General features: G+C 43.6%; 1 protein-coding gene across 3 annotated transcripts in view; it reads left to right on the top strand.

Annotated features, from left to right (window-relative positions):
- The window catches only part of LOC115659575 (ubiquitin carboxyl-terminal hydrolase 25), a 144,238-nt gene that overhangs the window by 33,199 nt on the left and 87,338 nt on the right, over window positions 1-23,701 (top strand). For all 3 annotated transcript variants that reach the window (XM_030579940.1, XM_030579931.1, XM_030579922.1), the window contains exons 3-4: window positions 1,521-1,665; window positions 12,409-12,532. In XM_030579940.1, coding sequence (XP_030435800.1) covers window positions 1,521-1,665; window positions 12,409-12,532 — 269 coding nt within the window. The remainder of the gene's footprint in view (window positions 1-1,520; window positions 1,666-12,408; window positions 12,533-23,701) is intronic.

The following is a 23,701-nucleotide window of genomic DNA, read 5'->3' as shown; positions in this document are numbered from 1 at the left end:
TCAGTTGATGTGGTGGGTGGGTTGTGTTTTAAAAAGAAGGAAAATATTCTCTAGCCATTTCTCATCATTGTTAACTTCCCTGCTATTTTACGATGCGCCCCCTCCAAAAAAAAAATAATCATGAGAGGATTATTTTATTTTTCTTTCATTCTTTCCTTCCTTCCTTCCTTCCTTCCCTCCCTATGGTGCTTTTTTACCTTAGAAATATCAGGTGTATAAAGTGTGGTCTTCCCTGCTTGTGTTGGAGGACCTTTTAGTTATCTGGGCAGGTTTTCAGGGAATGAATCTCAACCAAAATGTTAATTAGGCACTAAGGTTGAAGACTACAAAAACTAAAGCATCTCAGGCCTCATCCACACAGTTTGTGCACAGTCTAACTGTTAGTTAAGGGTTTGCTAGGTGGTGGCTCTTTTTTCTTTGTTTAAGCTATGTAATTAATGACTCTACTATCCCACTGTAGAGTCAAAACAGTTATATCCCTTATAATTTATATATCTTATTCCCCTTTCCATACTGGAACAGCTGTACTGATATAAGATACCTTTATGCTAATATAACTGCATCCTCAGGGTGGGTTAAATACGTTGGTTTAGTTAAAGCAGTATAAGTTTTCTAATGTAGACATGACCCTTCAGCAGATTGAATAAGGATCTCTTCCTGTCTTAATTTGTCCTTATTATGTTATCACAAGAGTTGAGAGAGAAAATTTCACTAGTTCTTCAGTTGTCATAAATTCTTGCCGAGAAACAAGACCTGCTTTTTTTGAGGTGAGGGGGCAGGAAGGGGGAGGGAGAGGCACAGCAGGAGGATAAACCTCCACACTTTGCTTTCCCATTAAAACTAAATAAAATTCCCCTCCCCTCAAGCTTACTTTTCAATCCATTATACAAAAATACACACACAGTCTTTTCCCTCCTTCCCCAAGAAAAAAAACAAAAGACGAAAGAAGTAGGGGCGGGGGGGCGTGAGGGAGAGGCTATATTTTTAACATCTGTATGTGTATGTCTGTTACTCCTGGTTAAATTTAGACTAGAGGAAATGTTAACAACTGAATACCCAAAGCCTTAAAAATAAAAGGCCAGATCCTCAGGTAACATAATTTGGCTTAGTTCTGTTGAAGTCAGTCAAGTTGTGCCAAATTACAGTAGATGAGAGTGCCATCTGAAATTTATAATTTACAGTGCTTTTTAAACTAATTTCTCTTTTGATGGGTACAACTCTAATGAAGAGTAATTACACAAGAAACCTGTTGACTGCTCTGTCTTATAATTGGAAGTAGACATTATGCCCACAACATTATTTGATCAGAAAGTAGCCGATTATATAAAATAAAAGTTTGAAGAGTTAAAATGGTTTTAGGTTGTGGCTTTCTAACCAGAATTTAACATGGAAAAAATGAAGTGCAGTTGGTTGTTTGACAGTTGAAGCTGATCATAACAAACTCATTCTGACCTACCATTTAAATTAAAAAAGTGGTCTTTTTTTCTTTTTCTTTTTTCTTTTTCTGTTAACATTTAAAGGACAGCAATGGGAACTTGGAATTAGCAGTGACTTTCCTTACTGCAAAGAATGCCAAGGTTCCTCAGCAGGAGGAAGCAACTTACTATCAAACAGCACTTCCTGGCAATGACAGATACATCAGTGTGGGCAGCCAGGCTGACACAAGTAGGTTTTTCTTTCTCTATATAAACTATTTTTAAAGCAAAGAAACTAAGAACTTGGCTGTAAGAGATTTACTGTCAATTCTGCTTATAAATTCCCTAACTTCACATTTCCTAGGTTTCAGTTGCTTGTTTCTTTCAGCATAAATTTTACTTTCTTCAGCTACCTCTCCATTTTTTTTAACATGTTCAGTTATGCTATTAGTTAGAAATTGAACTGTACCTACAACATAATTTTGCCCATTGTGGGGTTCCTGGTTGGGACATGCCAGTTCAAGAAAGGTGAGTAGCTTTAAAGAGAGGCAAAACTCCACAAACAGACCTGAATAAAAATAAATACTAAAGCCATAAATACAATGTTATAGAAGTAACATTGCCACATATGCATTTTAAGGATCCTATATTGATAGTCAGTGGTGTCCACGAGCTAAACTGATAACAGCAGGTGTTAAGCATGCTTTCTGCCTCTCAGGATTAACTCGCAAGCTTGGTAAGAAGTTGGCAGTTGTCCCATGAAAAAGAGAAACCATTAAAAATGGTTAAGATTGTTTCATATGGGAGGCGTTATTTTCTGATTATTTCTTTGTGTTGACTTTTTTCTTATGTTAAGAGTGTACAGTATTTTTTCAGTCCTGGAGAGGACACTTGTCTTGCCCCCACATAAATGCTATATATTCACATGTTTCGCATTTGTTACCTAAAGTAGAAATTATTCTCTAAAGAGATAAGAGAAATAACGTGGAAGAAACAGTGTATTGATAGGTGTGTACAAAGGATTTGAGTTCTATAGGAACTTCTGAATTTTCTGTTAATATTTGTGTTTTTAATCTCTTTTAAACACAAACCTAACGTTGAATTTTTAAAATTCTGTGCACCAGACTCCCAAGCGGTGCAAATCTGGATACCTTAACTGAAGTCAATTCTGCTTTAAAAGAACATGGGCTCTTGCTCTTATGTTGCCACCACCTCCTGAAATAAAAACTAACTAAAGACATTTTGTTCAGGGTTAGGGTTTCATATTATTTTAAGCAGACATTATCCATTATAAAATCTAGTTTTGCCTCCAACTCCAAGTAGTTGAAAGAGTAGATTTGTATAATTTTAAAGCTTACTTATGTTTTGGAATAGTTGAGCTAGTTCAGGTTTTCAGCAGTACAGCGCAGAAAAGTGTTAACCCTCTGTTTCTGGTCTACCTTCATAAAATTTATCAGGTACATTATGGAAAATTAGAATTTCCCAAGAATAAATTTAAAATTAAAACATTGTGTAACTGTCACGGAGTGTAGGGGGAGACAAGGCCCTGCCTCTCTAGCTTCCTGCTATTCACTATGACTCTCAGCCAGCCAGTAAAACAGAAGGTTTATTTAGATAACAGGAACACAGTCCAAGACAGGTCTTGCAGGTACAGACAACAGGACTCCCTCAGTTAGGCCCATCAGGGTGGGGGACAGGGAGGCCAGAGCCCTGTTGGGAAGCCAGAGCTCATCTGGGCTCCCCTCCATTTTCCCAGCAGCTCCAGACTGAAACTTCCTTCAGCCATCTCACCCAGCCTCCCCTCGGCTCCTCCCCCACCCTTTGTCCATTTCTCCTGGGCAGAGGTGTCACCTGGCTCTAATCCCCTTCCTGAGTTCTCATGTTATGTGCTCAGGTATCCTCCCTCAAGGCAAGTCTCCCATCCCCAATGCAGACAGTCCCAGCAAAACTCCCCTGCAACCTTTCCAGGCCAATACTCCCCACTCAGCATTCAAAGAACACATCAAGAAGATTCCCACTTTGTCACAGTAACTAAAGTCATTTAGGTCTGGGTAAAGTCAGAAAAGGTTCTGTACCAAAATGGTGTATACTTAACGTATCAGCTTCCTCTGTGGATCCAGAATCACATCTGCATACTTTCCTGAGATACAGGAGTTTGCTACTGCAATATTTACAACTATTATTCCAGAGCAAGTACAGATAAGGGATAACTAGTTGGATTCTGTTGTCGCTTGTTTCATTAACTACTCTATTGATGGAAAAAAGTCCAGTTGCAGAGTCACATTCTGCCCTCATTTATACCCCATATAATCTTACTGGAGACAAGAGGGTTGTATAGGAAGTAACAGAGGGTATAATCTGGCCCACAGAGTGCACAAAATAGAGCACATCGTGACTTTGAAATCCATGCTTAATTTGCAGCACTGGTCATTAGAAAAAATAAATCTTTATGGCTCTGAAACTGATTAAATATTGAAAGATAATCCAGAAGGTAGCAACCGTTGTGGAGTAAAAACACTGACATTTTGGAGACTGACATCCCTTATGTTATCTGCTGCTGACTGTTCAAGTTCATTGGCATCAAAGCTAGAGAGCCCTTAATTCCTTGCAGGCTAGCTTTAGGTCACAGAATTCATGTATTTTAGAGTCTCATCCTAGTTTATTTCTGTACATGAGAAAACCACTAAACTTCGTCTGTCTCTGAAGAGAAAATCCCTGACCAGGATAGCAGAACTTTTGCATATCAGAAGAGAGGAGACTTTGCAGAACTTTGAGAAACTTAAGCTACACTATTTTCTGCTCAATCCATTCTCTGCTGATAAGTACCTTTATCGCATCCACTACATTTGTTCACAATTTCTTTATAAATAGAAAAAGCTCAAAATAAATCACCAACACACACTGTTGCAATCAGAGTATGAAGGGGGAGAGAGAATAGGAAGGTGGTTGATTTGAGAGGAGAATGGAAGTAAACATGGGTTAAGAGGAAATATGAAACCACAGTAACATGATTATTTTAACCTTCATCATTCCCTTCAATGAAGAGGGATGTTGATGCCACTGATGACAATGTTTTGACATTTAAATTTGTTGAACCCCCGTTAAATAATTACACCTTGGTGGAGTATCTCAAGATAAACTCATCATATCATGCCCTACTACTTAATCATCCACATTCATTTGAAATTTAAGATATCATGAGTCATCTACATGCAGAGTGCTATAGTTTCTTAGCCATCCAGACTGGGGATAAGAGGTCAACAGATAAATACTGGAAACTCAGTCCCTTACCAGGGGAAAAAAAAATCTGTTTGTTGTGGCTTTTGAGTGTATGCCAAGCAAAAAGGCATAGTTGGCTTATTCTTGAGGTTATTGGCTTAACTGGCTCTATACCATTGAAAGACACTTACTTAGTAAAGAATAAAATACCTGGTTGAGCCACCAAGTACATTATCCAACATGGAAGGAAGTGTTAGGAAACTGAAGTTCCTCAAAAGTAGTAGGCTTTCTGCCCAGACCCTGTTTATAGCAAATTACTGGCTTGTCAGCAGTTGGAAAAGCTATTAACTGAATGTTCAATTGTTAAGATTTTAAAAACATGACTAATGAAAATAAAGAACCTTTCTACTCCTACCTTCAACAGTGCTTTATATTTTATAAATTTGGTTCACTACTTATCAGAAATTAATTCAGTATTAAACACAAAGGCCACATTATCACAAAAGCCTTAATACACTGGTGCATGCCAAACTTTGCATGTCCCAACACCTGCATGTACAGTTTTCTAGCACCAACAGCTGCATATACAGTTGATTTGATCAACTCTGTGTGCAAGTGCTAGTTGTCTGTTTGTGTGTATGCAAATTGAAAACTTGTTAAACGTTGGGGTTGTTGCAATATACCCATACAAAAATTCTGATCTAGAGTTTTTGTTGTATCATCTGGATCCCAGGCACAAAAGAGACAAAAGAGACCTTGCAGTTTTTTGCAAAAGACCACTGCACCTATAGCAACACAAAAAACTAGAGAAGTACAGTAGTGTTTAATTATGCTGTGCCAGTATAGGGCACTTGAAGCACTTCCTACCTGAAGTTCAGTGCTTTTGGTAGCATGATTTACAACAACTTACCTCAATTTATTTTTTTCTGGGGATGTTAGTCAGAACTGTTACATTGTTAAACATAGTATTTATTTTCTCCTTTTTATTTGAGAAACTTAAAGAATCCAGGATTAGGGGAGGAAGCAGCAGCAGCAAAAGGGGGAGAAATTCATTTTAGAAAAATGCTGTCTTTGGGTCAAACTTCAGCCAAGCCTTGCAGAAATAACCACATGCCCCTCTGTTCTAAAGTACAGGAATTTCTCTCCCTCATACCACTAAAATTGTATCAAATTCTAAGTCCTGAAATATTTAATATATAGAAGAATAATTTCTATGTAACTCTTAAGCTCCTCTGGCAGAGACAGTCTTATGAGTGTAAAAGTCCCTTGCACATCTATGGAGCTATATTAACTAGAGAGTCACAGGCTTTGTTGCTTCTGTAGGCTGAGCTTGTTGCACACGCTTGGAGTTCCTTGCATTCCTCTTTTTCCCCATAAACTTCTTGTGTGCCAAACTCTTCTCCCTCTCTATTTCAGGGACCCCCTGCAACACTACTGCTTTTGTTGTCATGCCAAAGGCTGTATGTTCCTTGATTCCTCCCTTTTGGCACATGCCACGGGCTCTGTGTGCCCCACCCAATACCATTGCCCCCATTCTCTCTCTGTGGTGGGCTCAGTGTTCACTCACATTTACCCCTGTCCCTCCACTATTTTTACTTATTTTCTTTCTGTTTGGAAGATGAGTCATTCTGGATGTCAAAATTTAAACTGTATTGGGATTGATGGGCTGGACTGAGATGAGGATTGGTGTTTGTTTGTGGTTGCCATCAATTGGTTCTTCGATCTGTAGACAACAGGAAAGCTGTTGGTGCTGAGTCTGCAAACTGGATCCCAGAGGCTCCGCATTCACCCATTTCCCTCTTTCTTTTGGTTTTTTGATTTTCATCAAAATCAATAGGGTTCTGCCCACTGGTGCTCACAACATTGCCCGGAATTGATTGGATGCCACATTCAAAAGGTAACACTTTAAGAACAAAGAAATTCCATGAAGTTTGAGTCTAGGACCGTGGTGAGCAAGCTATGGCCCAGTGGCAGCATCCGGTCCTCCAGACGTTTTAATCCAGCCCTCGAGCTCCTGCTGGGGAGCAGAGTTGGGGGCTTGCCCTATTCTGCGCTGCTCCTGGAAGCAGTACACCACTTCCTCCTCCCCCAGTTCCTACGTGTAGGGGCAGCCAGGGATTCTGCATGTTGCCCAAGCGCTGCCCCTGGAGCTCCCATTGGCCGGGAACATGGGCGAGGGACGTGCTGCTGCTGCTTCTGGGAGCTGCTTGAGGTAGATGCTGCCTGGAGCCTGCAACCCTGACCCCCTCCCATGCCCCTGCTCCAGCCCTGCCCTTAAACCCCTCTATTCCAGCCTAGAGCACCCCCTGCACTCCCAACTCCTCATCCCCAGCTCACACCCCCTCCCACACCTTAACCCCCGATTTCATGAGCATTCATGGCCCACCATTCAATTTCCATACCCAGATGTGGCCCTTGGGCCAAACAGTTTGCCCACCCTGTTCTGGGATCTCACTTTGCTTAGACAGTAATAAATAAATTTTATGTAATCTTAACTCTTCAATCTCAATATGGCAACTATTTGAAAATCTTGGCCTTCCCATACTCATCAGCTTTTCATTCAACAGACCAAAATCTTCATTTTCCTTCTCCTGCGCCAGCAGTTGCGTGACCATGGTTGTTCACTGCATGCTCCCAGGTTCAGTTGCCACTCACTGTCTGTGTCTCCTGGTGTCATAGCCTGCTCACTCTTCCAGGTTCCTCCCACTTGCTTTTCCCTTTTAGTGCCATTGATTTCACTCTAGTAAAATCTTTGACATGAAGAACTCAAATAGTGCTATAATTGTCTCTTAAAAACACAACTCCGTTACACTAGAATGTGAATAGTTTATTTTAAATAATCTGATGGGAACTTCCTGAGTAAGCAAACTGACTATATGAGTTGGAAAACAATGGACCAGTAGTGTCTATATATTGACATACTTGAAATGTTTTCACTTATTAACCCCATTTGTGGCAATACACAATGCATAGGGAGGATTTCAAACATTTGACCTTATGCACCACAAATACATACTGCTGCATAGATTAAAAAACAAAACAAAAAACCAAGAACTATCAAAAGCAGGAGCCAGTTCCAATAGTAGTTCCACTATTCATCTGTGTACACTAATTGTTTGTGAGTAAAGGTCACTAGTGTACCCAACTAGACCTTTTGAAGGTCATGTCACCTTCTTTCCTATTCAAAATTAATTTTTCTGAACAGTAGATATAGCATGATGTTTCAGTGCTATTGGCATAACTCTGAGGAGCTGTTTTGCTTATTAACAAAATTAAGAGGTCGTTGTTTTGTCCCACAATAATCATATTTGGCTGCAAAGTTTGAGAATAAATTTTGTGCCTCTTACAGGATCCATTTGTAAGGGCTTGGTCCAAAGGTGACTTAATTATGGTGTATAAATACCTTCATGGGGAGAAAACACTGTGTCCTTTAATCTAGCAGAGAAAGATATTACAAGAACAATGGCTGGAATTTAAAGCCAGACAAACTGAAATCAGAAATAAAACATATTTTTCACAGTGAGGGTGAATAAGTGTTGGAACAAACTATCAAGGGAAGTGTTGGATTCTTTGTGTCTCGAAATGTTCAGATCAAGACTGGATGTCATTCTGGAAGATGTGCTTTAGTCAAACACAAGTTAGTAGGGCCAAATCTGAAGTAACTGGGTGAAATTCTACATATGGCCTGTGTTATATGGGTCAGACCAGGTGATCTAATGGTCTCTTCTGCTTTAAAATCTATGAATCAGTAGTTATCCAGACACAAGCCTCACTAAAGGTATTTCAATTCAGAACCTTTAGCTCCAAAATATAAATTCCTACTTAATCAAAGGATAAACTTTAAAAATGAGTAGGTTCATCATGCTCCAGTGGAAGTCGCTATTCAGTAACCACAAGCCACTGGTTCAGTGTTGCAGCAGTATATAAACTCATGAATCAAAGGAACGTCATAAATCAGATGAACAGTCAGCCAAAGTAACCAATGAATATGCAAAATTCAAAGTTAGGCCCTTTAATTTTCAAGGTATTGCACCAAAAGACTTCAGTACACTTAAGAGTTAACTAGCTACAAAATATTAATCAGAATTTTAAAAACAAACACTGTTTTGAATTTTTCTTGGGAGAACACCATGTATGCTTGGAGAATCAGGAATTAGTATATAGAGAACAATCAAAGTACATTAGAAAAGGAAGTTTAGGTAACATCAGTTTTCAGCTATGGGTTATCCCCTATTCAGTGCCACAAATTAATTACAATGAATGTGTATATGATGAAAGGGATAAGTAATAGGTAGTAACTGCTTGGGGAAAAATGCTTATGAACACATGAGAAGTGAAGTACAATTTATAAAAGAAAATCATATAGCACGTGAGTTAAAGCCTTTTAAAACCAATTGGAGCATTTCTGTTGACATCAGTGGGCTAGGAATCAGGCACCATATAAACTAAAGCTGTTTGGTGATGTGTAATTATATCTCATCTTTAAAAATACTTTTCACTAGCAAAATTTTTAGAAACAAAGTATAGATGGTGAATCTCCTTTTTGTTTTAATACTATATGATCAACTTTTGTTCTTAGTACACCAATTAACAGTACATTTTTGTGATGTTCTTAGCATTTAGGCTAATAGTACATGTTAGTAAACATTTAAAATATTAAAAATGTGTTGTCCATTAACCAGAAAAAAGGAAAAAAATACAATTTTGGAAAAGTGTCAGTTGACTTTGACCTTGAAATATTTTGGCAGCCTTTGCTTTTTTAGCAATGGGAACTCATGTCTGGGCTCAATGCAGGGTATTTTGTAGTGATAAAACTACTGTATGGTTTGTCTTGGATGCTATTTGTGTGTGTGTGTGTTTTTGTAAAGAAAATGAGATTTCCAAGTTTTTATTTTTCACTTAAATATTGACTCTACCTTTTAATTTTTGTATAAGATGTGGATAACTCAAAGATTTCTTATCAACCCCAGTGAAAAAGGAATGGCTGCAGAAGCCTCCACCCCTCCAAAGAAGTGACCGACGTAATCCTAGATTCACCTAATGAATGAGGATGCCCATTTATTCCAACCTGCTTTCCCCCAATATACCCCAAACTAACCTTTCACCATCGTGGATCACTTGATGATAACCTGTCTGTTCATTCCCTTTGGGGCACCTGCGATTGGCCACTCTCAAGAGGACAGGATACTGAACTTGATGGACTTTGGTCTGACCCAGTATGGCCGTTCTTATGTTCATCCTTTATTAGTTGTGATCACTACCAGCACTCTGCAACTGGAAATATAGGAAACTTCCAGTGAGACTGCAGGATTGCTTAGTGACTACCAGCAAATGGTTGGGAAATGCATAATGACAGATAATTATAAATTGTGGAGCTATAACTCATTAAATGGTTTTATCGATGACAGAAACTGAAATTTTGTTACTTTTTAAATTTTTTTGAATAACAAGTGGATCAGAGCCCTAAATCAACATGCTGCCCACTGGATAACACTCCCAACTGCTTCACTGCCTCTTTTCTCTGCAATTGTTATTAATGTATTTTTTAATCTGCCATCAGTGAAGTGTTCATACTCCAGCTCTGAATGGCCAAGTCTCTCAGTTTGCAGGTGTGGTGCCATATTTGTAAATTTCCAGTTTTTTGTCTGAATTGTCATGTCCAGAATACTAAAATCCATAATGCATTAGGTGTTACACTCAGCTAATAAGGAAGCTATCATTTCATAATGGATTAAGCCCCCTCTGGAGTGAGATTTGCAAGTCTGAGACTCTAAATGTTCTTTTAAAAAAATGAAAAATCAATTCAGGAACTGTTTCCAAGCATCACACAGATACTTAAAGTAAAATGAGTTACTTTGCTGTTATTCTTGCTATTGTTTCTTACGAAGATGCTATAGATGTGTATATTGCTTTACAGGTAAGAAGACATGGTTGCTGCCCGTAAGGGCTCAAAATCTAAATTAAATTGAATTTCAGGCAAATAACAGACCCTGGTGGAAGCTGGTGAGAAGGAATGCAGTGGGAGAAGGGCCAGTGCTATGCCTAATTTCTGAAGATGTGAGAAAAGAACTGTTGTTTCTTAGCTGCAGCTTCTATTTGCGATTGGTGTGTAGCTATGGAAATGATTGTAACGTCTCACTTTCAGTGTATTATTTTGATTCAACAGAAAGTATCCACAGCTATATAAGACTGGGAAAATAGTGGATACTGACTCCACCGCAAGCTAATCTATCAGGGGAAGGCTAAAACGAGAAGTTCTTGGGAATGAGTTACAAAGGCCAGGCAGTGAAAGGGGACATGTAAACAAATTGCCTCCCCTCCTTTCCTCTATAATCCTCAAGTTTGTAGCTCTCTATTCTGTCACCTGCCTCCCATCTGCTTTTAGCATAGGTTTTAGGCTGGAGTTACCCTTGGCATAGCTGCTTTTTTTTGACTTTGCTCTGGCCCTTAAGAACAGGAAAGAAAGTGAAAATGGCACTGCTCTGACTCTGGGTTTGACATCGTACAGGTTCACGTGAGGGTCATCTTTGTACAACATAATTCCTTCCCTCCCGCTGACTAGCAAAGTGGGATTTTCAGCCATGGAAAGTCTGATACATTCAGTCCCCTGTCCTCCTAGCAGTCTTGCACAGCTGGCCGTCATTCCCATTAGCCTGACTGCTCTGGGAAGAGTTTCTCTGCTTGACTGGAATGCATAATTTAGTAGTGGGAGGCTGCTAGAGAGAATATGCTTCCTCTCCTGAGTAAAGAAGAGTTTCTACTGCTACATACAGTAGGTTGGGAAGTTTACATAAGTTACGTTTGCTGGCAGCTAATAAACATTTTTTTTTTTTGTGGTGACTGCGATTGTAGGGAAAGTAAGAAATAGGCCCCTTACATTTTTATTCATTTGGTGGTTAAAAAAAAAAAAAAAAGGCTGGATGGATTGCCAGAGTGGGGACTCTTATTTTGAACCTCAATCTCTGATCATTTTTCTTTGATGTTTTTGGTAATTGAATGTTGTGCTGGTTGCTTCCACTATTCAGACTGAAGGAAATTCAACATGTTGTTTAGTTTGAAACTAAACAAGTGTGAAAGGGAGGAGGGAAGGGAAGATTTAGCTTAATAATGTGCTGACTCCTTGCTTAGGTCTTAATCCTGCAAATGCCTATGTATGTAATTACCTTACCTACATCACTAATCTCATTGACTGTGTGTATACAGTACACACACAAGCGTTAGCAGGATTGTGCTTTTATCTGTGTTTTGGGGACATTCAGCATGCATTGCTCTATATGAGATAATAGTGACTATTCTCTTTGAAGATATCCTTTAAGAAAAATCTATTCATCAAATGTAATTTGGGAAAAAACAGTATCTTGGCCTTGATAAAGACAGTTACACCACTGAACTTAAAAGCAGTAGTAGAGAAGGGACTTTGCAGGAAGCTATAAGTTTGCAGAAGCAGTCCTATATTGATGAGTAACTTGATGGAGACCACTTGGGAAACAGGAAGATTTTGGAAAAGGGAAAAATGCTCTTTGTAGAGCATGAGTTACAAAGGAGCAAGTGCTGTGTTTTTCTTTTTCTTCCTTATTATAATTATCACATAGGAGAGGGAGTAGGTAGTGAAGACATTAAGATTAATGGTGGAAAGCAAACCAAAAGAAGTGAATTTTGAGGAGGAATTTGAATCTGGTTTAGCAGTCCATGCTGGTTTTGTGTCCTCTACCGTAAGATTTATTTTTCATTCTGTTTCACTTTTAATTTTGAGAAAGATAGTTTTGCTTTTCAGATGTGATTGATCTCACTGGAGATGATAAAGATGATCTTCAGAGGGCAATTGCCTTGAGTTTGGAGGAATCAAACAGGGCATTCAGGGAGACTGGAATAACAGATGAGGAACAAGCCATTAGCAGGTAAACAAACAACTTACATAAAGCAGAAATAAAATTTTAAAAGACTCGGAGATTGGCCTGTGTTTTCTCCCCCCCCCCATCTTATAAAGAAGAATTTGTTAATTTTCATCTGTTGTGCTGCTGATACATCTGGCTTTAAGAGTGTTGCTTTACTGCACTGTATGCTTTCTGTTGAAAAACCAGCCCTCTATTTTTAAGGTAGAAATTAATGGTATATTTCATGGCTGCACATTTGCTTAAATACGTAGGACCAGTTTGGAAGCAGAGACCTTTGATCAGTTTTTTCTAAAATCAGACCTAAAATTGAAAGACATTTCTATGGTGTATTTGGGAAAGAGTTCGAAAGCAAAATATGATTACGAAGCTAACCACTTCTTTTTATGCTTGCAATGTTCATTATTACGATAACACTTCCTCACTTCTGTGGCAGGAAAGTATAATTTTGTTAGTGTTCTTAAATTTTAGCAGAAACAAGAGCTAGTGCATTACAGGTGGCAACTTGGTTTTCTGTTACAAAACTTGTTTCTGTTTCAGAGAGTCAGAATTCTGAAAAACATTCACATTTTGAACTGAAATTTTCTAGACTTGGTTTTGCCTAAGGTGGAGGGGTGGGATGAGGGTGTGTTTGTTTATTGCTAAAAAGTTAAAAATAAAAAATAAAATTGGAAAATATATTGTGACCTCTTTTGTGAACAGCAGTAGAGCTGAAATGACAGAGTCTTGCAAGTTGCAATTAGCTGTGGATATAGTTCTCGCTGAAGAGCTATGCATAGCCTTTTTGTGGAGGAAAGTAGCTTTGATTTGACCCAAGGAACGAGTGTTCGAAAGTGAGGTACTGCCCAGTTGCAATGGTTATTTGGTAATCTTGTTAAGTGTGCACTTAACTGAGGTTTTTGTGCATGCCTGTGGTTCCCACAGAAAGTTAAGCTGCTCTAGCTGTTGTTGCTTTATCCTCCAAAATGGCCCTTTACCTTAAGTCTGAGACAAGTTGGAGCTAGGAGGCCCACCACAACAATTGCGTTGCTTAGTACATTGTGTTTAGCTAAGTCAGGGATATAATGAAAAGGCTTCTTCTCTGAAATGGAATTTCCCACCTTTCCCTACAATATTTTTCTTCGATTGCAAACATAAACATGCCCATTAAAGGGAGTTCTTCCCATATTACTATTTAGTAATCAGGGTCCTCTCATTATTGGACTAGTTTAAAATGTCTGACATTCCTTAGGATGACAGGAGGGGCTGAGACAAGAGGGAGATTTGCTCCTGGTTGTTAGTTCATGTGGCTGGTGATATTGTTCTTCAGGTTTCAGTGTATGTATGTTCAGGCATAATTTCTCATAAATTACTATTTTGTACAAGACAGCCAAAGCAGTTTTCCTCTAATTTCATATGAGAAGTTCAGCTCTTGTGAACTTTTAGTTAGACTGTTTTCATAATCATGTCGGAGGGTTAGGTGCATCTTGCAGGACTACTTCCTTTTTCGTTCTTTGCTTTGGCCTCTATTCATGACCTTTTCTTTTGCTTTTGAAGGGTCTTCTAGACATAGACCTTTTTTCTTTTTACCCATAGTCCCTTTTCCACGCTGCAGAGATTAAGAAGACCACTTTTGGTAATCTTCTGATCGACAAGTAAATACTGCAGATTTTTTTAGTATTTTTCTCTGGTGGCAGAAACTAGCAAACCAATATGCCATTTTATTTGTATCGCGTATACAAGAAGCATATAGGATCTCTCTGGTCAATTCTATACAGCCTCACCAAAATAATATAAATATATGTTTGTTTATACTAGCAACATGCCTGTCTTTTAATTATAGATGTGTATTGTTCATGTAATAAGTTTGAATCACAAGTCAAATACAGAAATTTGACACTTAAGGTTTATAGAGATACTATGGTCAATTTAAGACAGGATTTTAGGTTTTATTTTTTATATGTATAGAAACCCTAACACACACAGATTTTTTTCTTCTTGAATACTAACATTCATTCCTTTCCTGTGTGTTGGCAGCTTTTCTCTGTTCTGAGAACCAGAAAGCAAAACTGATTTTTTTATTTTTATTTTTTTTAAAAAGGAAACAAGGGCAAATGCAGTAATCAGTTTTTATTTCTTAGGATAAGGGAACGGCAAAAGTAAAAAAAAAAAACTCCAGCGGCAAGAAAGCAAAACTGGAAAACATCAGTTTTAATAACTGAAGGACACGTATCTTTTAATTTGGTATCCTCATTATGGGGAAGATTTTCAAAGGCACAAATGAGAGGTCCTAATGAGTTTGCTAGGGGTGGAGTTAAGGTTTCTGTGGGAACTTTATGAATTTATTGATTTGTGTGATCACTGTATTCATGAAACATTACAGTAGTTTTGTTTTTTGCATTAAATTGATATTTTTTAGAATTGGTCAATACCAGGTTATTGAGAGAAGTGCAACCCAAATGGCTATGCGTGCACGCAAACTGTTGTCATTGAGGAATATTGATTCTGTTATTTTGTAGTAAAAATGTCCTTTTCTTCCCTGCTGAATCTCTCCATAAAGCATTTAAGTCCAGTGCATTAACACGATAAAGCTCGCCCAGTTGTTTTCTTACAAACTTTCCTGCGATATAGGTTTTTATTTTATAGGACATGTGATAGCAGCTGCATTGTGGTCCACAAATTACATTTGGCCATAGCTGCCTGTAAAGAAAAAGCAAGCTTAGAGTATCCAGAACTTAGTCACCTGTCCTGATACTCAAAAAGATTCAAATATACTGCTTTTTGAATATTAATGACCTTAAGATTTCTCAGACAACTAATGTGTTCTGTTATCAAACAGGCAGCTGTCCTTACTAGAATTTCTATAACTTACTTCATCTGCTATATCATTTAAAACTTGATGGTTTCAAACAAAGTATAAATATATGAGTAAAATAATTAGGATTATAATAGTATGAGCATGTAAATAGCTACCATATTTAATGGCAGTGGTAGAAAGGGGTAGAGTCATCCTAGATGTCAAACTCTTTAACTCTAGAAAGTACCCAGACAGAATGCCCACTGATGATAGTGGGATTTCTGGTTGGCTAAAGAGTGCAAGATTGTACCCAAAGGTCCCTTTGCTTGTTAAAAACTAAGGTCATTTTTTCTACACGGTGAATCCTGTCTAAAAATGCATCAAGAGATTCTTGCTGTTCCAATTAAATAACATTTTTTTTGTTGTTGGGAGCCATTTTCTCTTCCATATGCTGTGATTTTGAAAAGAGTTGATGATACCCAGAGCCCGAAGTAAGACACACTCATCCCAATTATCTTGACAGATCACTTCCATGTGTCAAGGACAATGTGTGAGGAATTCTTTTTCATAAGTCCCACATCATATTACATACGTAAGAATGGCCTAGTATCAAACTTCCTTTGCTTAACCTTTGGCAGCAATTTCAGTATGAGTTGAGAGGCTGAGAAGGTTCAGGGTTCAATATACCCCATATATCCTATCAAGTAATTTATGCTGAATAGCTATTTTACTGAGCCATAACTGGTTCTTGCACACCGTAGATACGATTGTGTCGAGAACTACTTCCTTGTCAAAAACTGACTAAGGAATTGAAAAGCTAAATATCATACTGTGACATGAATTTATTTGAGGCTGATGTTTGAGTCTATGGTTATTGACTATAAAAGCGCTATGTTATCTGAGGGCAGATAGTGTTAGGCCTAATCCTCTCCCAGCAGATGATTTCTTTCTAACTAGGAGAAATTGCCACAAGGCTAGTGAAAGTCAGCTTTAGTAATAAAACTTTATCTAAACTGAGCTAAGACAGACCTATAGGTGATCAAACTGATGAACTCTCTACTATTAAAGGAAGAGAGAGAATTTTAAAAAGAAAAATAATTGAAAATGAACTGAATACATAAATGCTATTGGTCTTTGGCAAAACCTCTGGTGTCAGAAGGTAAGTAGGTAAAACATCAAGGGATGCCAGTTTCACTCACTTGTGCCAGGGAATGGACCCCTGTAGTTGCGCAGGTGACAGAATTCCTCTACCTTGCTCTGGGGGTTCTGCCTGGGGAAAACAGTCTTACAGTCCAGCTGGAGCTCTCTCTGAACCTTGCTCGCAAAGGCTGCGTAGGAAGTTCACAGTAGGCTATTCTGACTGCCCTTTTTTTGGCTAGACTGAGCAGATCTCACATGAACTGTATTGCAGTTTACAGGGGGGAGGGATAGCTCAGTGTTTTGAGCATTGGCCTGCTAAACCCAGGGTTGTGAGTTCAATCCTTGAGGGGGCTACTTAGGGATCTGGGGCAAAAATCAGTACTTGGTCCTGCTAGTGAAGGCAGGGGGCTGGATTCTTTCAAGGTCCCTTCCAGTTCTAGGAGATTGGTATATCTCCATTTATTTATTTTATTTTATTTTATTTTATTTTATTTTATTTTATTTATTTATTATTCTGACAATTGTTGACCAAAATCAGTTGCAAACCAGAGTTTAGATTGTACTTGCTGTTCAAGAAATTGTTTTAAATTGATGTGATATTTGCTTTGAAGTCCTCTTTAATGCCATCATCAAATAGCTGATCTTCTCCCAAAGTGTAGCTGTCACCTAACTTTGCCAAAGAAATGCTGATGATGGGGGAAGCAAATTTAAAAAAAAAAAAAAAGGTCCTTTATCTTTCAGGTTCTCTTGCGGCAATACTGATTTTTGCTAATATAGGAAGTAATTTGTTTTAGTTAATAGCCAAATTAAAAGGTAAAATGCCTGCCTTACAGTGCCCTATATAGCGAAATCTCAATGATTTGAATTCAGTGGGGTTCTTGAGCTTTTGCTCCAGTTTTGGTTATGCTTCTGTATAAGGGATGAATCCCTTGCATCTGAACAACACATTTCTTACAAGAAATATAAAATCTTGAATATGCCAACTACTCTGTATGGGAGCAGTTGAAGATTTTCTGGGTAGAGGAGTGGGTTTTTCCTAATCCACAAGGTACACTTGAGCTACAGATGGCAATAAATCCACTGCACAGGATGTGGAAATGGGGATCCAGAAACATGGATTCTTCTTTGAGTGATTGCTCATATGCATTCCAGTTCGGTGTGTACGTGCCGCATGCACGTTCGTCGGAGAAACTTTTACCCTAGCAACCCAGACGGGTCGGCTGGGCGCCCCCTGGAGTGGCGCCGCTATGGCGCCCCATCTATATCCCAGCCTACCCGGCCACCCTTCAGTTCCTTCTTACCGCCTGTGTCGGTCGTTGGAACTGTGGAGCGCGGCTTCGCTGACCTCCACACTCCCTAGCAGCTCGTTTTGCTACCGTTGTATATAGTAGTTATAGTTGTTATTGTACATATATAGATATATAGTTCTTAGTTAGTAAATTATATAGTGTGTTAGTTTAGTTAGTAGTGGTAGCGAGGGGATCGGGATACTCCCCCCCCCCGCCCGCACCGGGAGCCATAGCCCGTGCCCGGCTCATCGGGCTTCAAGCAGTGCTCGGCTTCTCACAAGCCCATGCCCGTGGGAGACCCCCACGACTCCTGCTTGAAGTGCCTAGGGGAGTCGCACTTATCAGCCAAGTGCGCGATCTGTAAGTCCTTCAAGCCGAGGACCAAGAAGGAGCGGGACATTAGACTGCGACAGCTCCTCATGGAAGCGGCCCTGACACCCTTGCCCTCGGCACCGAGCGCAAGTCAGCCGGTGAGCAAGAGCACCGCCACAACGAGTGCCACCACCAAGAAGCCGGCACCGAAACCGGCCCAGAGCCGCTCCCTCTCCCCGAGGCCAAAGGCTGCAAAGGCACAGATCATCTCGCCTTCAGCCATCCTGCAGTCAGACCCTGCACAGAAGGTGGATCGCCCGGCACTGATACCTGCCGCGGCACCGCCGAAGCCGGTACCGTTGACTCCGACCCCGCGCGGGCCATCGAGTCCGGCACCTGGCAGCTCCCCGGTACACACCGTGGTAGAGCTTGCCTCTCCCTCTACCCTGGAAACATTCGCAGCGGCGAGGGAGCTAATTGCGATCACCGAGGCACCGATGCCCTTACCGCCGGTGCGGGTTCTCTGCTCTGTGGGCAAACTGACCCTGACCAGACCAGCTTCGGTCAGTGTAACAGGCCGGCACCGTTCCAGATCGCAGTCCCGTGGACGCTCCACATCAAGGCGCCACTCAGGCTCAAGGCATCGATCACGATCTCGGCACCGCTCAGACTCCCGGCACCGCTCAGATTCCCGGCACCGGTCGCCTCGGCACCGCTCAGACTCCCGGCACCGGTCGGGCTCCCGGCACCGATCACCCCGGTACCGCTCACGCTCTCGGCACCGGTCGGGCTTCTGGTGCCGGTCTACTTCCCGAGTGTCAACTCGGTACTCCTGACACCGCTCCAGCTCTCGGCACCGAGGTGGGCGCCGCGATCTAGGCAACGGCGCTCGTGATCCCGGTCGACCTCCCGGCACCGAGCCAGTCGCAGGTCCTGGTCTCGATGCCAGCACCGGTCACCGTTGTCCAGAGGTGTGAGGTCGGTCGGTACCGCGGCACCGACTTTTGCAGCACCACCATGGCCATCAAGGGGCACGTCGGCATCCTCCCAGGCGGGCAGTTACTATGGGGACCAGGACCCCGAGGCACCGCTGGGTGTGTTCCAAGACCCCCGACCACAGGACTCGGGTGCCCAACAGTGGGGTTTTTGGACACGCTGGGCTTACCATCAGGCCCAGGGCGCCCCCGTGCCTCAGATATGTCCCACCGCCTCAGAGCATCGGGTACCAGAGGCCACTGTTTCCCGCCCCCCGGTGGTTGAGTCGGACAGACAGTCACCCACGCACTCCCCGGGACAACAGGAGCAGGAACCAGGTCAAGAGCAAGAGGCCGTACAGGAGACCCTTATCCCTGGGGTATTCTCCTCCTCTTCCTCACCAGATGAGGCAGTGGCCGGGTCGTCGGCATCGGGACCTCCACCGATAGACCTCAAGGCCCACCAGGACCTCCTCCGTCGAGTGGCTCTTAATATCAACCTCCCGGTCGAGGAGGTCGCAGAGGTGGAGGACCCGGTAGTGAGCATCCTCTCGGCCAATGCTCCTACCCGGATAGCCCTTCCGTTCATAAGGACCATTCAGTCCATTGCCGAGAACCTATGGCAATCACCAGCCTCCATCGTGCCGACAGCTAAGGGGGTGGAGAGGAAGTACATGGTACCCTCTCGGGGGTACGAGTACCTGTATGTCCACCCTCCTCCCTAGTGGCCCAGTCGGTTAATGACAGGGAACGGCATGGCCAGCAGGCACCGGCCCCCAAGTCCAAGGAGGCAAAACGGATGGATCTCATGGGTCGCAAGGTATACTCGGCGGGGGCTTTGCAACTCCGGGTGGCCAACCAGCAGGCCCTACTGGGACGCTATAACCACAACATCTGGACGGAGGTGGGAAAGTTCGCCGAACTGCTTCCCCAGGACTCACGCCCGGAATTTAATGCATTCCTGGAGGAGGGTAAAAAGGTGGCCAGGACCTCCCTCCAGGCCTCCCTCGACGCGGCTGACTCGGCAGCCAGAACCCTGGCGTCCGAGAGAACCATGAGGCGCATCTCATGGCTTCAAGCCTCCACACTACCCCCGGAACTGCAATATACAATCCAGGACCTACCCTTTGACGGGAAAGGGTTGTTCTTGGAGAAGGCGGACTCCAAATTACAAAATTTAAAGGACAACCGAGTCATCATTCGCTCGCTGGGGATGCATACCCCTTCCACCCAGTGTAGACCCTTCAGGCCCCAAGCACGGTGCCCATACTTCCCACCCCGTCAGAGGCAGGACCTCAGTAGACGGCGTGGCCGGGGGGGACGCAAACGCCAACCCAACTCCCAGGGAGGCCAGAACCAAGGGCCTTCCAAACCACAGCCGGGCCCCAAGTCCGGCTTTTGAAGGTGCGCCCGGGGACTACTTACCAATCTCAACACAGGATCCTTCCCCTACCTTCTCCAACCGCCTCTCCCACTTCCTCCCGGCGTGGTCCCGATTAACGTCAGACCGTTGGGTGCTACGCACAGTGAAGCAGGGTTACCATCTTCAATTTGCTTCCTCTCCCCCTTCCCGCCCCCCTTCCTGGTCCCTCTTCAGGGACCCCTCTCACAAGCAAACCCTCCTGCAGGAGGTTCGTTTCCTCCTGGCGGCGGGGGCTATAGAGGAAGTACCTCTAGCCGAGAGAGGCAAGGGATTCTACTCCCGATATTTTCTGATTCCAAAATCCAAGGGAGGTCTCAGGCCCATCCTAGACCTAAGGGGCCTCAACAAATGGATGCTCAAGTTGAAGTTCCACATGATCTCCCTGGGAACCATTATCCCATCCCTGGATCCTGGAGACTGGTACGCCGCCCTCGACATGAAGGACGCGTACTTCCATATTGCCATCTTTCCACCACAAAGGAAGTACCTCTGCTTCACGGTCAGACACCAGCACTTCCAGTTCGCAGTTCTGCCCTTCGGCCTCTCGACAGCCCCGAGGGTATTCACCAAGTGCATGGCCATTGTGGCTGCCCACCTCCGTCGGCGAAAAATCCACGTCTTCCCGTACCTCGACAACTGGCTCCTGAAAGGGTCCTCCCAGTCTCAGGTGCGATGGCATGTCGAGGCCGTTACGGACCTCTTTTCACAACTGGGCCTGCTTATCAATGCCGAGAAGTCCAGCCTGATACCCACACAGAGGTTGGACTTCATAGGCGCAACCCTGGACTCAGTTCAAGCTAGGGCCTTCTTACCTCAACCTCGCTTCCAGACGATCGGGGTGATCATCCGGAGCTTGCAAGCCTCCCCACTCACCTCGGCTCGAGCCTGCCTCACACTGCTCGGCCATATGGCCGCTTGCACTTACGTGACAAAGCATGCCAAACTCAGAATGAGGCCCCTCCAAACGTGGCTTCATTCAGTATTCCGACCGAGCAGGGACCAACCAGATGTATTAGTGACGATCCCCCCCGACCCTCTCCGCTCCCTCGACTGGTGGCTGACCCCATCTCTAGTATGTGCGGGCATGCCGTTCCATGCACAGCAACCATCGGTAACTCTAGCAACCGATGCGTCATCTCTGGGGTGGGGAGCCCACTTAGGGGATCTGCGCACCCAGGGCCTCTGGTCGCCCCAGGAGCTGTCACTCCACATAAATGTCCGGGAGCTAAGGGCAGTCCGCCTCGCCTGCCAGGCCTTTCAACGACACCTACAAGGCCGCTGTGTTTCCGTACTCACGGACAACACAACGGCCATGTATTATATCAACAAGCAGGGGGGGACCCGTTCGTCTCCCCTATGTCAGGAGGCCATTTGACTCTGGGACTTCTGTATAGCCCAGTCGATAGACCTGGTGGCATCCTTCCTCCCAGGGGTCGAGAACACGCTGGCAGACAGCCTCAGCAGATCCTTCCTCTGCTACGAATGGTCGATCAGACCGGATATCATCCATTCCATCTTCCAGAGGTGGGGATTTCCCTGCATAGACCTCTTCGCAAGCAGGTCCAACAGGAAGTGCCAGGAGTTTTGCTCCTTCCAAGGTCTCTCTCCGGGGTCGATCTCGGACGCATTTCTCCTGCCGTGGACCCACCACCTCCTGTATGCCTTCCCTCCATTCCCTCTGGTGTACAAGGTCCTGTTGAAGCTGCGCAGGGACAAAGCGCATCTGATCTTGATCGCACCTGCGTGGCCCAGACAGCACTGGTTCACCACCTTGCTGAACCTATCTGTGGACCACCCAATTCCCCTTCCTCTCCACCCAGACCTGATTACCCAGGATCACGGCGCGCTTTGTCACCCAGACCTACGAGCACTACACCTCACGGCGTGGCTCCTGCATGGCTGAGCGCAGTGGAGCTCAGTTGCTCCGCACCGGTCCAGCATATACTCCTTAACATCAGGAAGCCCTCCACTCGCTCAACGTACAGGGCCAAGTGGAAGCCTTTCTCTTGCTGGTGCGCTTCTCAAGGGGTGAACCCTACACAGACTCCGATGTCCACGGTCCTGGACTACCTCTGGTACCTTAAGCAGCAGGGCCTGGCAACTGCCTCCTTAAAGGTACACTTAGCGGCCATATCCGCCTTCCGGCAGGGGAAGGGGGTCGCTCCGTATTCTCCCATCCCTTAGTCTCCAGATTTCTTAAAGGCCTGGAACGTCTATCTATACCCCACAGTACGCCGCCCTGCCCCTACCTGGGACCATAACTTGGTCCTGAACAGACTCACGCTCCCACCATTTGAGCCACTGGCAACTTGCTCGCTCACGTACCTGTCATGGAAGACGGCCTTCCTGGTGGCCATTACATCGGCCAGGCGGGTCTCCGAGCTGAGAGCTCTCACAGTGGACCCGCCCTACACCGTTTTCCATAATGACAAGGTACACCGGCCCCACCCGGCTTTCCTCCCTAAGGTGGTTTCCACCTTCCACACCAACCAGGACATCTTCCTCCCCGTCTTCTTCCCGAGACCACACGCTTCTCAGCAGGAGCAACAGCTACACTCCTTAGATGTACATAGTGTTGGCTTTCTACATCGAGAGAACAAAGCCATTTCGGAAGTCCCCTCAGCTGTTTGTGTCGATCGCGGAACGAATGAGAGGGCAGCCTATATCCTCGCAGAGGATTTCTTCCTGGGTAACTGCATGCATTCGCGCATGCTACGACTTAGCTCGTGTACCCTCTGGCCACCTCACGGCACATTCCACGAGAGCTCAGGCAACGTTGGCGGCCTTCCTTGCGCACGTGCCTATGCAGGAGATATGCCGTGCAGTGACCTGGTCGTCGGTCCACACATTCGCCGCGCACTATGCGCTGGTCAGACAACCAAGAGAGGATGCGGCCTTCGGCGTAGCAGTCTTAAATACCGCCACATCGCGCTCCGACCCCACCGCCTAGGTAAGGCTTGGGAATCACCTAACTGGAATGCATATGAGCAATCACTCGAAGAAAAAAAGATGGTTACTTACCTTTGTAACTGTTGTTCTTCGAGATGTGTTGCTCATATCCATTCCAAACCCACCCTCCTTCCCCACTGTCGGAGTAGCCGGCAAGAAGTAACTGAAGGGTGGCTGGGTCGGCTGGGATATATATGGGGCGCCATAGCGGCGCCACTCCAGGGGGCGCCCAGCCGACCCGTCTGGGTTGCTAGGGTAAAAGTTTCTCCGAACGTGAACGCGGCGCGTACACACCTAACTGGAATGGATATG

The sequence above is a fragment of the Gopherus evgoodei genome, chromosome 1 (assembly GCF_007399415.2).
Source record: "Gopherus evgoodei ecotype Sinaloan lineage chromosome 1, rGopEvg1_v1.p, whole genome shotgun sequence".
In the NCBI taxonomy this organism is placed as follows: Eukaryota; Metazoa; Chordata; order Testudines; family Testudinidae; genus Gopherus; species Gopherus evgoodei.
The sequence above is the reverse complement of the archived record's forward strand: the minus strand, read 5'-3'. Positions and strand labels throughout refer to the sequence as shown.